Source organism: Bufo bufo, chromosome 9, assembly GCF_905171765.1.
Source record: "Bufo bufo chromosome 9, aBufBuf1.1, whole genome shotgun sequence".
Lineage (NCBI taxonomy): Eukaryota > Metazoa > Chordata > Amphibia > Anura > Bufonidae > Bufo > Bufo bufo.
In genome coordinates this window covers 89,459,941-89,474,030 of record NC_053397.1, presented here as the reverse complement: position 1 = coordinate 89,474,030, position 14,090 = coordinate 89,459,941, and the positions used below count along the sequence as shown (strand labels likewise).

Genomic DNA, 14,090 nt, shown 5'->3' with positions numbered 1-14,090 from the left:
AGCATTTCACCCACAATACAGTTCAGCATACAGCACGGTATAGTAGTGTTGAGCTCCTCGATTTGCATTGTATAGGGGTGGTGAGTTTGTTCACATGTGGACACCTCAATGACGACACAGCGAAGTGACTTCTGAAGGCCCAGACTAGAAGGAGGCGGTCTAGTGAGCTGTAAGCAGCACTGTACAAGCATCCCAGCAGTGACCATAAAGCAATGCTAAAAGGTATAAACTGCACTTTCAGATTTTAAGACAATTTTTTTTTTACTTTTTCCAATTTAGAGGATATTTAATATGCCAAATGTTCAACGCTTGTCTCATTAATAGTTAACAAGGTATTCCGGTTTTAATTATTACACTTATTTGTTTAGCTTATAGGCAGTTATACAATTTTCTGATATACGTTTAAAATATTCTCACTGACTTTTATTATATTTGCACAATGGCTTGTCTCTGGTACGACCCTTTTTATTCCTGCAAAATCCATCCATAGGAGATCTGAATAGGACTAAAGATGGCGTCAGTCATGTGACCCTCAATCCTGTCATGCGACTTGTCTAGATATCCAACAGGTGAATAGTAGTTTTTTGAGATGCAGCACATATGTATACAGTATATACAATATTACTACCTGCAGCAGTATCTCTTCATATCTGTCAGTGTAGAAGCACACCTAACATTGTCCTCCCAGTCTCCTCAGTATGTGCTGAATTTGTAATTTTTTCATATAGTTATCTTTATTAACAACATGCCATCATCACCTAGAGACAGGCAGCCATTTTACATATCACCTGGAAACAGGCAGCTACATAAACATATACAGTGAACTAGTTGCTGTAATAGTCACAATGGTTTCCACCATTAGTCTTATCTAGTTATCCCATGGAAGTTTCCTGTGTGCTGACCCAGCGCATGTATGTCATTTAACACTGTTGCTTACTGAATGTCACTGGGGTGTCACATGACTGATGCCATGTTTCAGTTAAGCCATGGATGTATTACACAGGACTGACGGACTCATGGACTATACCATTCTGCTGTGCAGATAGGGGTCAACATCCTGGTATAAGAAAGGCAAAATTTTAAATACATGTATATTTGAAAGTTGTATAATTTCCTATTATAAAAACAAATAAAAACATAAAAACTAGAATACCCCTTCTATACTATAGAACATAGTATTTTAAAAGTAACCTGCCGTATTTAAAATGCGGTGCAATCTACAGACAGTATGCTGTCAGGATGAGCTGAACAGATGTATGGTCTTGTGGGAAAAGATTCAGTATAACTTGTATTTCATTCATTTACATTCCTGCTCATTCTGGGCTTTTAAGTCCAGGAGGCGGTCCTATCAGTGACTCAAGTCCAAGAGGCGGTCCTATCAGTGACTCAAGTCCAGGAGGCGGTCCTATCAGTGATTGACAGCTCTCTCTGTATACACTGTCAGAGGGAAGGTTGTCATCACTGATAGGAACGCCTCCTTTACCTCAAAGTCCAGAATACACAAGAATGTAAATGAATAAATTACAAGTTTTTTGGGATTTTTCCCCTATAAGACTATATATCAATCTGCTCAGTTCCTCCTGCGTCTAGACATGCTCTGGCAGATTAAACTGCATTTTCATGGTGACAGGTTCCCTTTAAATCAATGATGGAAGATGCTGCCCCCTTGTGTTCAGAGTGGTACTTATTTTATGCATCTATAAATGAGCTTCAGATCGGGTTCCCAAGCATGTGCTGTGTGTGGAACCATCCAGTTCATGTGCTGCAGTTAAAGAGGACTTGTGTGCTATCGGGCACGGCCATTGACTCTGTCCACGATTACTGGACAGTATCAGAGAGATGCAGAAGACTCCAATTTGAAAGAGGAGATGTGGTTGCAGCTCCCTTGATAAACCACACTCAATTAGCATATAGGGAAACATAACTAACGGGGGTTAGGTTTCAAGAAAGATGGTGGTCGGAGTGTTTGACAAAGGAAGAAAAAAAAAAAACAATGACAATTGTTTTTCGTTTGTAAAAGTCATGACAGATCTTCTTTAGGGGTTGTCCCACTACAACAATGTATTCCCTATCAACAGGATATTAAAATTGTGCCTGATTGGGAGGGGATCTATTGCTGGGCCCCAATCACTAGAACGGGCGCCTGTGTTCCCCCTTTTGAATGAAGTGGAGGACACTATGATTGCTGCCGGTCCGTTCAAATCTATGAGACTGAGGGAGATAGCTGTGTACAAGTGCTTGGAAATCTCCAGGAGCTCCATAGAGCTGAATGAAGCAGCAGTGTATGTGTGTCCGCTGCTCCATTCAAACGGGTGAACATGGGCCCATTTCCAGCAACCCGCTGGTACCCCAGTGGTCAGGCCCCTGCCAATCAGACACTTATCTCTTAGGCTCGATTCACACGTCCGCAAATGGGTCCGCATCTGTTCCGCAATTTTGCGGAACGGGTGCGGACCCATTCATTTTCTATGGGGACGGAATGGATGCGGACAGCACACAGTGTGCTGTCCGCATTTGCGGAGCGCGGCCCCAATCTTCAGGTCCGCAGCTTCTGCAAAAGATAGAACATGTCCTATTCTTGTCCGCAGCTTGCGGACAAGAATAGGCATTTCTATAGGGGTGCCGGCGGGTGTGTTGCGGATCCGCAATTTGCGGGTCCGCAACACACCACGGACGTGTGAATGGAGCCTTATCCTGTAGATATGCGATACATTGTTGTAATGGGACAACCCCTTTAAAGTGAGAGCCTGAAGCAGGAGCTTATGCATATGCACAGGATGAGTGCCGGTATGGTCCCACTGCCGAAAAAACACAGCCTGAGAACTGACCACGTATGCTCGTCCGCTGATCTGAAGAGGACACCACTATGAAGACTAGGAATATTTATCATAATTGGAAAATTATTACACTGCTGTGTTCTATATAATTAACTATACACGAGATGGTGGCACAACCCCTTTAATGAGGAGTACTAGAATACTGCATTAGAACTACCACTATGGAAAACTGCATAATGCAACCTCATGGAGAAAGTAGTTGCAGATCCCAAGCAAAACTCTGATCCATAGGGCCACAGGTTCTGACAAGGACAGGAGGTGTTGCCCAAAGCAATCACTAAGGATAGAAGTGGAAATTCCATTGGGTGCCCTGGGTAACATCTCTGGTTCTTAGGTGCAGTAATTTTCATGCATGAAGCGAAGTTTAAAAAAGGTTATTTTTTTCTGCTGCAAAGTGGGAACAAAATTTTAAAAACCATATTTATTCCAAAAGGCACCTCTGTCTACTGTAGTAAATGACATGGTACATCAAGGCCTCATTCACACTTGGCAGCACTGGAATGCAGAGAACTACAACATAACTACTAAAGCAAACAAATATACAGTTGTGCTGCCCCTGGTGGCAACCTGTGAATGTGAATGAGGCCCAATACATTCTGCAAATGGAAGATGGAAAAGCCTGCTCTTTGTGAGGTGAAAAGTAAAGAGCAGGGTGCTAATAACAGTGCCCACGTGTTTCACTACGGGTGGTAGAAGAGAGTCCCAACCACACGTTCAGAAGGAGCTACAAGTTATGTATTTGGATCAAAAATCACACTATAGTGATCTAGGCATGCTGTGTGTGAAATTAGAGGGGACCTGGCCACTGGGACCCCCACCAATCTTTACTGATGGTATTCTGATCTCCACTTTCACAGTAGAGATAACCTGTAGGCTGTGTTATGTAAATGAAGCCTAATTATTATATATGTTTAACATTATGCAACCTTCTAATATACTTTGCATTTCAGTTTGACGCCATTTCTTAAAGGGGTTTTCTAAATTTCCGACACCTGGGACCCCCGCCAATAAGCTGTTTGAGAAGGCACCAGCTTTTGCAGTAGCGTTGCAGCCATCTCACACCTTTCCCTAGGCCATGTGATGTCATGTTCATTGGGCACATGACCTAGGAGGTGCAGCTCAGCCCCACTGAAGTGAATGGGGCTGAGTGCAATACCAAGCACAGCCACTATACAATGTACGGCGCTCTGCTTGGTAAGCCAGAAGGCCATGGCGCTACTGTGAGCACCGGTGCCTTCTTAAACAGTTGACCGGCGAGGGTCTCGGGAGTCAGACCTCCTCCAATAAGATACTAATGACCTATCCAGAGGATAGGTCATCAGCAGAAAAGTCTCCGAAATTGTTTTTTTTTTTTTTTTTTTTACTTCCGCTGTTGGGGAACTGGTTGAACAGCACATCAAACAGGGTGGACTGTAATACAAAGTATAATGGATAGTTACAACATTTTTCATAAGCTTAACTATAAAACCAGAAACCTCCTTTAAGTTTTCTGCTCACTATGGAAACATATCAGCCTAAGGGTAAGTCCACATGGGACGGAATTACTATGGATTTACCCTGGGATTGGCGCAGGTGAAATCCACAGTGAGATACAGCAGCAGGTATGCGCTGGATCCACATGCTGTAGAAACTTCCAGCTGAAAGTGACCTATGGTGCAGATTTGGGAACTGACCCCTTTCAATGTGGCAGGGGTAAAATCTGCTGTGAATTTGCATGTGGTCCTACCCTAAAACTCATTTCTACAATGACATTTGATCTTTGGGTGTACCTATCACATTTTGTTCATCTGCTCTGGCACTGTTAAAGCTACCACCTAGTAAATAATAGTTCTGTTTAGGGTCCATTCACACGTTCGTATGTGTTTTGCGGATCCGCAAAACACGGACACCGGCAATGTGTGTTCCGCATTTTGCAAACCGCACATCGCCGGCCCTCTCATATAAAATTCCTTTTCTTGTCCGCGGACAAGAATAGGACATGTTCTATTTTTTTGCGGAACGGAAGTGCGGATCCGCAAATGCGGACAGCACATTCCGGCTTTATGGAAAATAAATGGGTCCACACCTGTTCTGCAAAATTGCGGAACGGATGCGGACTCATTTTGCGGACGTGTGAATGGACCCTAAGGGGAGGACAATGGACAGTGGAATTTAGCAGATTCCTTGCCAAAAAGACGCCGCTAGCCACGCAGAGTAAGCCTCCCAATACTTACACTGAGAGGCTGCGGCTTATTACCACAACCGCGCCAAAAACAAACATGTCCATTCTTGGTGCAGTTGCAGTTGTAAACAGCCTCCCATTAAAAACAAGGAAAGCCGGATTCTGCGCCAAATTCTTCTTGCAAAATTGAGGGCCATATAGAGATTTAGGGGATTCCTAACCTTTCAGAATTAGTCTGCTTTTTCATCACATGTATACCTTACAGAGAATCTACTTTAACAGCATGTAACTAAGAAAACTAGCTAAATCTGCAGTGTAAACTTTATAGGTCTTTGGTAGCCATCATATTAAAAGTGGTTGTACAGGGGGTAGCATTTTTATTTTAAAGAGCTAGAATTTGTTAAAAAAACAAAAACAAAAACGCATTAGTCATTTCACTGGTCCCCTGCTGATGTTCTGACGCTGCTCCCTACTACCAGTCACCACCCACAGCAGTGACCAACCTCTGCCAGGACCAGGAAGTAGAGAGTCAGGGACAGAAGCAACAGCGGGAAAACAGCGAATCGGGGAGGTCACTAATATTTATTTTAAACCTATTCTGGCCCTTTAAAAAAATGGACCCCCCCCCCCCCAAGACAACCCCTTTAATTTAATGAATTCCAGATCATATTGCCACATTCTGCTATTACTTACACCGATCTCTTGGGTAGTCATGTGTATATTAAGGTGCAGTTGTCAAATAAAAGTGTCCACAGACTTGAGTGGTCAAACTGTCCTGCTGTGTTCGCCATTTCAAAGTGCTACTGCTCATTTTAGCGTAAGCTAAGAACGCAATTTTGTTCTGCAGAGATGCGTGCTCTTACAAACAAAAAAATCCCACTCACATACTGATAAAGCAGGAAAAGAAAAAAATCCTATACACATATGTATATCTTAAATGATCTTTATCTACGACTGACCCGAGGCTGGTTACCGCCTTTCGTCTGCACTACTACAGCATGATGTAGCTATGATTTTATTCTATATTTTTGGTTGCAGTCGTACAGTAACTAACCTCTCTGGCAGCTTAGAGGTTCAGCTGTAAAACCAAGATAATGGAGGCCAGATCGGAAAAGTCAAATCAGCCTCCTAGTGAAAGTCGACCTAACTTGTGAAGTCTCTGGTTAAGCATTGTAAGCCCACAGGGATACAGTTCTGTCAGCAGATGATGACAAGAAGGAGAGATCTTGTGTATGCCACCGGCACTGGATCACCTTGTCCTTGTGCTCACCAACGTCAATGATTGGAAGAGGTTTTGTAAGATCACCTGAAGAGAAAGAAAAATTGCCAAGTGGTTTTACCAAATGTCCCTCACATAATCCATCATAGTTACATGTAAGAATACAAGACCATCATCTTAATCAGGAAGAGCTTAAAATACCACTCATACTAACATCAATATGTTTTTCTCGTGCCATGAGAGTCTTGGGCTTACACTAACTGTTAATCGGTGTTCCGTGAGCCCATGACAACACTTGTAATAAAGGAGGTGCCATCATGGGGCTCAGTGGAAAAAATAGCGATTCCACGTACTGGTAATTAATGTTTCTTGAGCCATGACAACACCTGTAATAAAGGAGGTACTGTCATGGGGCTCAGTGGAAAAAATAGCAATTACACGTACTGGTAATTAATGTTTCTTGAGCCATGACAACACCTGTAATAAAGGAGGTACTGTCATGGGGCTCAGTGGAAAAAATAGCAATTACACGTACTGGTAATTAATGTTTCTTGAGCCACCTGTAATAAAGAAGGTACTGTCATGTGTGTAGAGGAAATTCAGAGATTCAATTTACCAGTAATCGGTTTTTTTGGGAGCCCATGACAACACCTGTGATAAAGGAGCTGCTGTCATGGGGCATAGTGGAAATAAAGAGAGATTACTGTTACCGCAAATTGGTTTTCCATGAGCCCATGACAACACCTGTGCTAAAAGGGGTGCTGTCATGAGGTGCGGTGGAAATATGGAGATTACACTTACTGGTAATCAGTGTTCTGTGAGCCCATGACAACACTTGTGATAAAGGAGCTGCTCTCATAGGGACTTGTGGAAATAAAGAGATTACTCTTACCGCAAATCGGTTTTCTATGAGCCCATGACAACACCTATGCTAAAGGTGGTGCTGTCATGGGGCACAGTGGAAATATGGAGATTACACTTACCAGAAATTGGTTTCCCTTGAGCCCATGACAGTACCTCCTTTATTGCAGGTGTTGTCATGGGGCGTAGTGGAAAACCTCTTTCATTCTCAAATCACATTTAAAAGTAGTGTGTGTATTTTGATAGGAATTGTATACGTTATAAAAGGACATGTACTGCTTTTAGTACTGAAGGACGCAATGGATGCTCGGCAGTACTATGTTGTTTGGAGCTGATCGCAGTCCCTCTTGTTGTCTCTGTGATTACAGTGTCTCAATGAGACCCATAGTTCCCAAATTTGGAAATTAACGGGTTTGTTTGGGTTTGACAATGTACATAGGCACGTAGCATACTTATGAACCAAAAGATGAATTTGCACACAATCTTACTACAAGTCTCTTTCTAGAGGTTAGCACCCCACTTTGGGCAGAGACCAATTCTAATCTACTAGGAAAATAAATGTTGCAGGGAATACAAATCACTGGGACTACCACTTTATCTGTAACACAGTGTTTTATTAACCACCAGCATGCAGAATATAAAACGTAACACCAATGCTACCCTTCCACCTGTTGTCACCACATGGTTAACTATCTCTGTGACATATATATATTTTTTTTATAAGAATATGGTATTCTAGCTACCACATGTGGGGGCAAATAAAACATAATTTGCCCAGGTAGATGTCAGACATGTCAGAGAGGATAAAATAAAAGTATAATTCAAATAGGGGTGCTTGTAAGAAAAGAATACAAACTTCTACATAATTAGAATGATGACATCATTTTCAGCCATAAAAAAAACTAAAACCTTCCTACCCTGGGCGGAGCTTAGTATGTCATGACTCTGCACCTGACTATAGGCACCTGCACAGTGAGCAGAGAGCACATTAGCTGACAGTTCATGGGGTGGGGAAAATAACTCATGGATACTGCAACAGCAAACAGGAACCGCACAGATTTTTTTTCTGCTACAATTTTCCCTGAATAAAAGGAAACTATAATCAGAGAAAATGTATAGAGTATGAGATGGCCAGATTATTGGTGTGGTATATTTACCAAGGGTTATCCAACTAAAAAAGTAAAAACAGTGCTAGTGCCCCGGTAATCCAGTAGTATGGTATCATGACACAGCGCTAAGTAGTGATGCTTGTACAGCACGCCAGGTGACCACAGCAGCAGTCATAAAATTCTGTTAGGTAGTTACATATGCGGTCATTTATCAAACTGGTAAAGTAGAACTGGTTTAGTTGCCCATAGCAGATGCCACCTTTCATTTTCCAATGGAGCTGTGAAAAATGAAAAGTGGAATCTGAATGGTTGCTATGGGTAACCAAGCCAGTTCTTCTTTACACCAGTTTGATAAATCTGCTGCTATGTTTTTGTTTTGTTTTTTTGCTGTGGTTTTTAATGCTTTTAAAAAGGCAGGTGACTTTAAATTTTTTCATTTTAATTTTTTAATGCCAGCCCAGCCAAAGCCATAACTTTTTTTAAATTTGTTAATTTTTTAAAATTATTTATGTACTATTATTTGAATTTTGGGGAAAGGGGGTTCATTTTTATATAATTTTTAAAAACATTTATTCTTTTCTTACACTTTTTAATAGTTCACATAGGGAACTATAACAAGCCACAATGTATTAGCATGAGAATTGGAAGTCTCCGACTAGCAGTGTAAATAAAAGTGAAAAAAAAAAATGGACCTTCCCCTGCACGATACATCGCAGGGCAAGGGAGAGCATCGAAGCATGAAATGCTCTGATACTTATGTCAAAGGGGCTTTAATAATATCTGATCACTCCTGGCTGCCAACATACTGTATGCTAGTGTGAATATTGTATTATAGAGGTGACAGTGTGTAAGGGGTTATTCTGGAATGGATAATGAGGACCCGACAGCTCTCCATGCACAGCGTCGTACATAGTACAGCAGCTGTGCTTGGTATTGCAGCTCAGATCCATTCACTTCTATGGGGCTGAGATGCAACTAGACCATGTGACCGATGTTTAGTGATGTCACATGGCCCAGGAAGAGGCTGCGGTGCTCCTGGAGCACTAGTCTCCAACAGCGGATCGGGCAGCCGGGTGTCGGACCCCAGCAGATCTGATATCAATGATTTATCCTGAGGATAGGTCATCAATATTAATTAACAGATATCCATTTTAACCCCCGTAATGTTTTAACTTCCGTAGCCTAGTGCCGCTACTAACAGCTGTAGGCCATTTACAGGGGGTTTGAGAGCAACGTGTGGCTCCCAAGTCACTGAGGAGGAACACTGCTCTACTTTATCATCATGTCATCAATACCTGAAAACGAGATTTTTGTGGATTCACCTGTAAAATTGCTGAGTTCATTGGGGGACACAGGGCCGTGGGTATAGCTGCTGCTGCCACTAGGAGGCGACACTAGGCTAAAAAGTGTTAGCTCCTCCTGCCGGCTATACCACCCTCCAGCCTGGAGAGAGCATATCAGTTTGTGCACAAGCAGTAAGAGTAAAGGAAAACAGGAATGAAAAAACAGAACAATAACCAGTGGGTCCGAACCCAGAACGGAGTACCCCACCAGCCAACCAACTGTCACCTGCGGCAAAATTAGAAAAGAAACAAAGAGTGGGAGCCGTGTCCCCCAATGAACTCAGCGAGAGACAGATTTTACAGGAGAGTCCACAAAAATCTTGTTTTTTCACTAGTATCATTGGGGGACACAGGACCGTGGGACATTCCAAAGCAGTCCACGGGGAGGGGTAGAAACAACACGCCCATGGAAGTCACAGTTGTGGGAACTTAAGACACCGCAGCCCGCAAGACCTTGCGGCCCAGAGCAGCGTCCGCCGATGCAAAGGTATGCACCTGGTAGAACTTTGTGGACGTGTGCAAGGAAGACCAGGTTGCTGCCTTACACAGCTGCAAAGCGGAAGGCTGGTGGAAGCGAGGCCAAGAAGCCCCGACCGCCCTGGTCGAGTGAGCCATGATACGGAGGGGTGGTGCCTTGCCCCGGGAGCGATACACCTCGGCAATAGCCAAACGAATCAACCTGGCAATCGTGACCTTGGAGGCTTCGAGACCCTTGCAAGGACCCTCAGGAATAACAAACAGAGTCCGTACGGCGAAACGATCCCGAAGCGGATAAATAAATCCACAGGGCATGAAACACATCTATCTGGTAGAGAGCCCGTTCCCAAGGATGCGAAGGCAAGGGACAGAACAAGGGGAGAACGAGGTCTTCATTAACATGAAAGGCAGAGACTACCTTCGGCAGAAAGGAGGGCACAGGGCGGAGCACCGCCTTATCTTGGTGCAGAATAAGAAAGGGCTCCCTACAGGAGAACGCCGCCAGTTCCGAAACGAGTCTGATGGAGGTGATCGCCACATGGAAGGCCACTTTCTAGGAAGGAAGACGGAGTAAAACCGAATCGAGAGGCTCGAAGGGAGCCGATTGGAGGGCAATGAGCGCAAGGCGATAAGGATGGATGGTGTCAGCCACCCCTTGGAGAAAGGTCTTAACCGGGGCATTTTGTGCCACTGGAAAAGGGTTGACAGCGCTGACACCTGCCCTTTAAGGGAACTAAGACTGATACCCAAATCAAGACCAGTTTGCAAGAAGGAGAGGATTGTGGGAAGGAAGAAACGGAGCGGAGGGAGGCTGCGGTTCGCACAGAAGCGAAGGAAAGATCTCCAAGTCCTATGATAAATTTTGGACAATGCTGGCTTCCTAGCCTTAATCGTGGTGCGGATGATTTCTTCAGAGAACCCTCGCCGATTCAGAATGGCGGTCTCAATAGCCATGCCATCAAGCGTAGCGATTTCAAATGCTGGTGGAAGACGGGTCCCTGAGAGAGAAGGTCATCCCTGAGCGGAAGAGGACACGGAGTGTCTCCTAGAAGAAGAATGAGATCCGTGTACCAGGCGCGATGGGGCCAATCTGGGGCAATGAGAATAGTCTAGATGCCTTCCCTCTTGATTCTGTGAAGGACCAGCGGTAGGAGGGAGGGAAGACGTACAGGAGAGAGAAACAGTTCCAGGGGGCCACCAGTGCGTTCACTGCGCATGCTCGGGGGTCTCTTGTCCGAGAGATGAAGACGGGAAGCTTGTGGTTGAGTCTGGATGCCATCAAATCCACCTCGGGATGGCCCCAACGGAGACAAATGGAGTTGAACACCTCCGGGTGCAGAGACCACTCGCCTGGGTCCACCGTCTCCCGAGTGAGGAAGTCCGCTGTCCAATTCTCTACTCCTGGAATGTAGACTGCCGATAGGGCTGGTACATGTTCCTCCACCCACTGTAGAATCTTGGCCGACTCCTCCATCACCACCTGACTGCGGGTTCCCCCCTGATGATTGATGTAAGCCACCGCCGTGGTGGCTTGGGGACGACAAACAGGTTTGAATGGAAACCTGTGAACTGCCTGTGCGAGGAGGGACTGTAATGCCTGAAAAAAGGAGGCGGCCCGACTCTGATCCCTGACAGGAAAAAAAACACTCCGGCGGAGAGGAGGCAAACTCGATCTTGAAAGCCGAGGTTATAATCTCGAATGCCCACCGCCAAACCTCCTGAAAAAGGAGGAGGAGGAGACGACCCCCTACCCGAAAGTGCGGAAGACTGTCTGTTGGCAGAAGGGCCGGTTGAGGCCTAAAGGATGTTTTTTTCTTCTGCTCTTGTGTGGAGGCCCTGGGAGGCACCCCTGCTGCTAGGCGTGTTCCGGAGAAGCGGCGAAAGGAATGGAACCAGGAGTTTGAGGGCTTAGAGAGAAACAGGCGCTTAGACTTGCTTTGTGGGAGGTGAGTACTTTTACCGCCCATAGCCTCGGAGATAATCTCGTCCAATCGGGCGCCGAACAGTAGAGAGCCAGAAAAGAAAAGGCCCGTAAGGGAGCGCTTCGACAAGGAGTCTGCTGCCCATATTTTAAGCCAAACTTCACGCTGTAAGGCGACCGTGAGAGCAGAGGAGCGGGCAACAAGCGTGCCCGAGTACAAAGAAGCCTCACAAAAGGTACTTCCCAGCCTGAGAGATTTGCAGGGCCAATGACTGGAGGTGCGCTGGGGAAAGGTCCGCAGCGATATCCTGATGCAGGCTAAAGGCCCATTCGGAGACTCCAGGCGGCGATCCACCAGGTCCTGAAGGGATGCGCCACCGGCCACGGGATGGCAGTATACTTGGCAAGACGCACGACCGTAGGGTCCACCTTAAGAGGGGAGGACCATTTTACTACCAAGTCCTCCGGAAATGGATCGATCGCTTGGGCACGGTAAAGAGACGATCTGGATGCCTTGGCAATGACTACCGAAAAATAGTCATGTAAGGGAAAGGCATTAGGGGTTTGTCTGGAGCAGAGAAAAGACACTCCCTGGGGCGACTAGACGAGGAAGGGGGGGGAGTCTTCCTAAACCTGGAAGGTGTCCACCATGGAAGCAATCTTAGAAGATTGTTCCGGATATCAATATCAGAGTCCGAATCAAGTATCTCCCCTTCAGACATGGCCTCACATGGGAGGGAGGACGCGTCCGAGCGTGACTCGGGGTGGGTTGGGGGAGACACCGAGGCGTCAGAAGAGGAACAAAGTCCTGTTCTGGCCCGCTTGTGTGAAGGTCTGCCCCTGGGTTGGTCGCCTGAGGAAGGCACGTGTTGCGCAGGGGGGACTGGTCAACCAATCGACCCGTCAGGGAAAGGGTGGATTGGGAAATTGTTGATAAGTCCTCCACTGCCCGGGACAGGGCACGAGCCTAATACGGTTCCATGCAGTCAGGGGACCAATGCGGCTGCTCAGGCAGGAGAGCTAGGACTAGTCTGGGCGCGCGGCATGCAGTACACAGAGTCCGGCTGGCCGCGGGGGAACTTGAGTTTGCATTTTGCGCATGCGTAGTGGGTGGGGGATGATGGCGGGCGGGGGGGGGGGGGGGGGTCAGTCGTGAGTTCGCACATGGCCGACTGTGTGCAGACTGAGAGCTGGTCTCAGGGCTGGAGGGAGAATAAATAAATACTGTCCTACCAGAGACTAAAGAGGCAGGTGATCCCAGGTCCTGATGTCCCCCAGTGGAAGCGTCCTGCTGGAGTGAGACAAGGAGAGCAGGAGCCAGCGCGGGAAGAGGATGAAGCTTCTCCCCCAGTTGCATTCGGCAGTTAGAGCCCCGCCCCATAAATGCAGGGGGAGGAGGGAGGGCCTGGATAACTGCGGCCTAGTAGGCCCTCGAAGCTGGAGCCCAAATTAGTAATCCCGGCCGGCCGGGTACCGGAGGCAGACCAAAAGACGCACGAACCGCCTACTAGAGGCAGTTAGAGGCCCCACCTGAGGCACGGCAAAGGCTCGACAGGACCCGGGAATGAAGCAGGCCGCAAAATGAGGTTATGCCTGAAATGGAGCCGGGGCCTAGATTTAACGTGCGGGAGGCCAGCCGAAACGGCACGTCCGGGCGGGCCGGCCAGAAGGGGAGCCCTCGGGAATAATGAACAGTGGGCCACCCCTTGCTGGGGGTTCCTCCTCAGGATCCCTGGACCAAGGACCAAGCTGTAGGCCTGGGGAAGGGAGAAGGAGGAGCAGGAGACCCAGGGGAGGGGAAATGGGTAATGGAATACTCACCAATTCCCGACTACTCACCCCATCTTCTTCCTCTTCTGTTCGACCTCCCTTCGTGGAGCAGTGGTGTCACCTCCTCAGCCGCTGGCACCGAAGTGGCAGGAGGCAGGGTCTGCTGGATCCAGGTGACCCCCTGGCTGGAGGGAAGCAGGGAAACAGGACTCCCCTGGTCCTCCTTTGTCTTCTTGGGGGATCTGGGCAGGGAGGGGAACCGACCCTGGCCATGCTCCCCGGGAAACAGGGAGGCTAGGTGACCCTGTTCCACCTGTAGAGAAAAGAGAAAAAAACTAATAAAAACAGCAGAATTGACCCTGCAATTCAGGGAGGTCTGCCTCCTACAACAC

At 46.6% G+C, this 14,090-nt stretch overlaps 1 protein-coding gene across 2 annotated transcripts in view; it reads right to left on the bottom strand.

Moving 5' to 3' along the window:
- Positions 1 to 5,431: 5,431 nt before the first annotated feature.
- WDR47 (WD repeat domain 47) overlaps positions 5,432 to 14,090 on the bottom strand; it is a 66,015-nt gene continuing 57,356 nt past the window's right edge. For both annotated transcript variants that reach the window (XM_040406996.1, XM_040406997.1), the window contains exon 15: positions 5,432 to 6,304. In XM_040406996.1, coding sequence (XP_040262930.1) covers positions 6,162 to 6,304 — 143 coding nt within the window. In that variant the 3' untranslated portion in view covers positions 5,432 to 6,161. The remainder of the gene's footprint in view (positions 6,305 to 14,090) is intronic.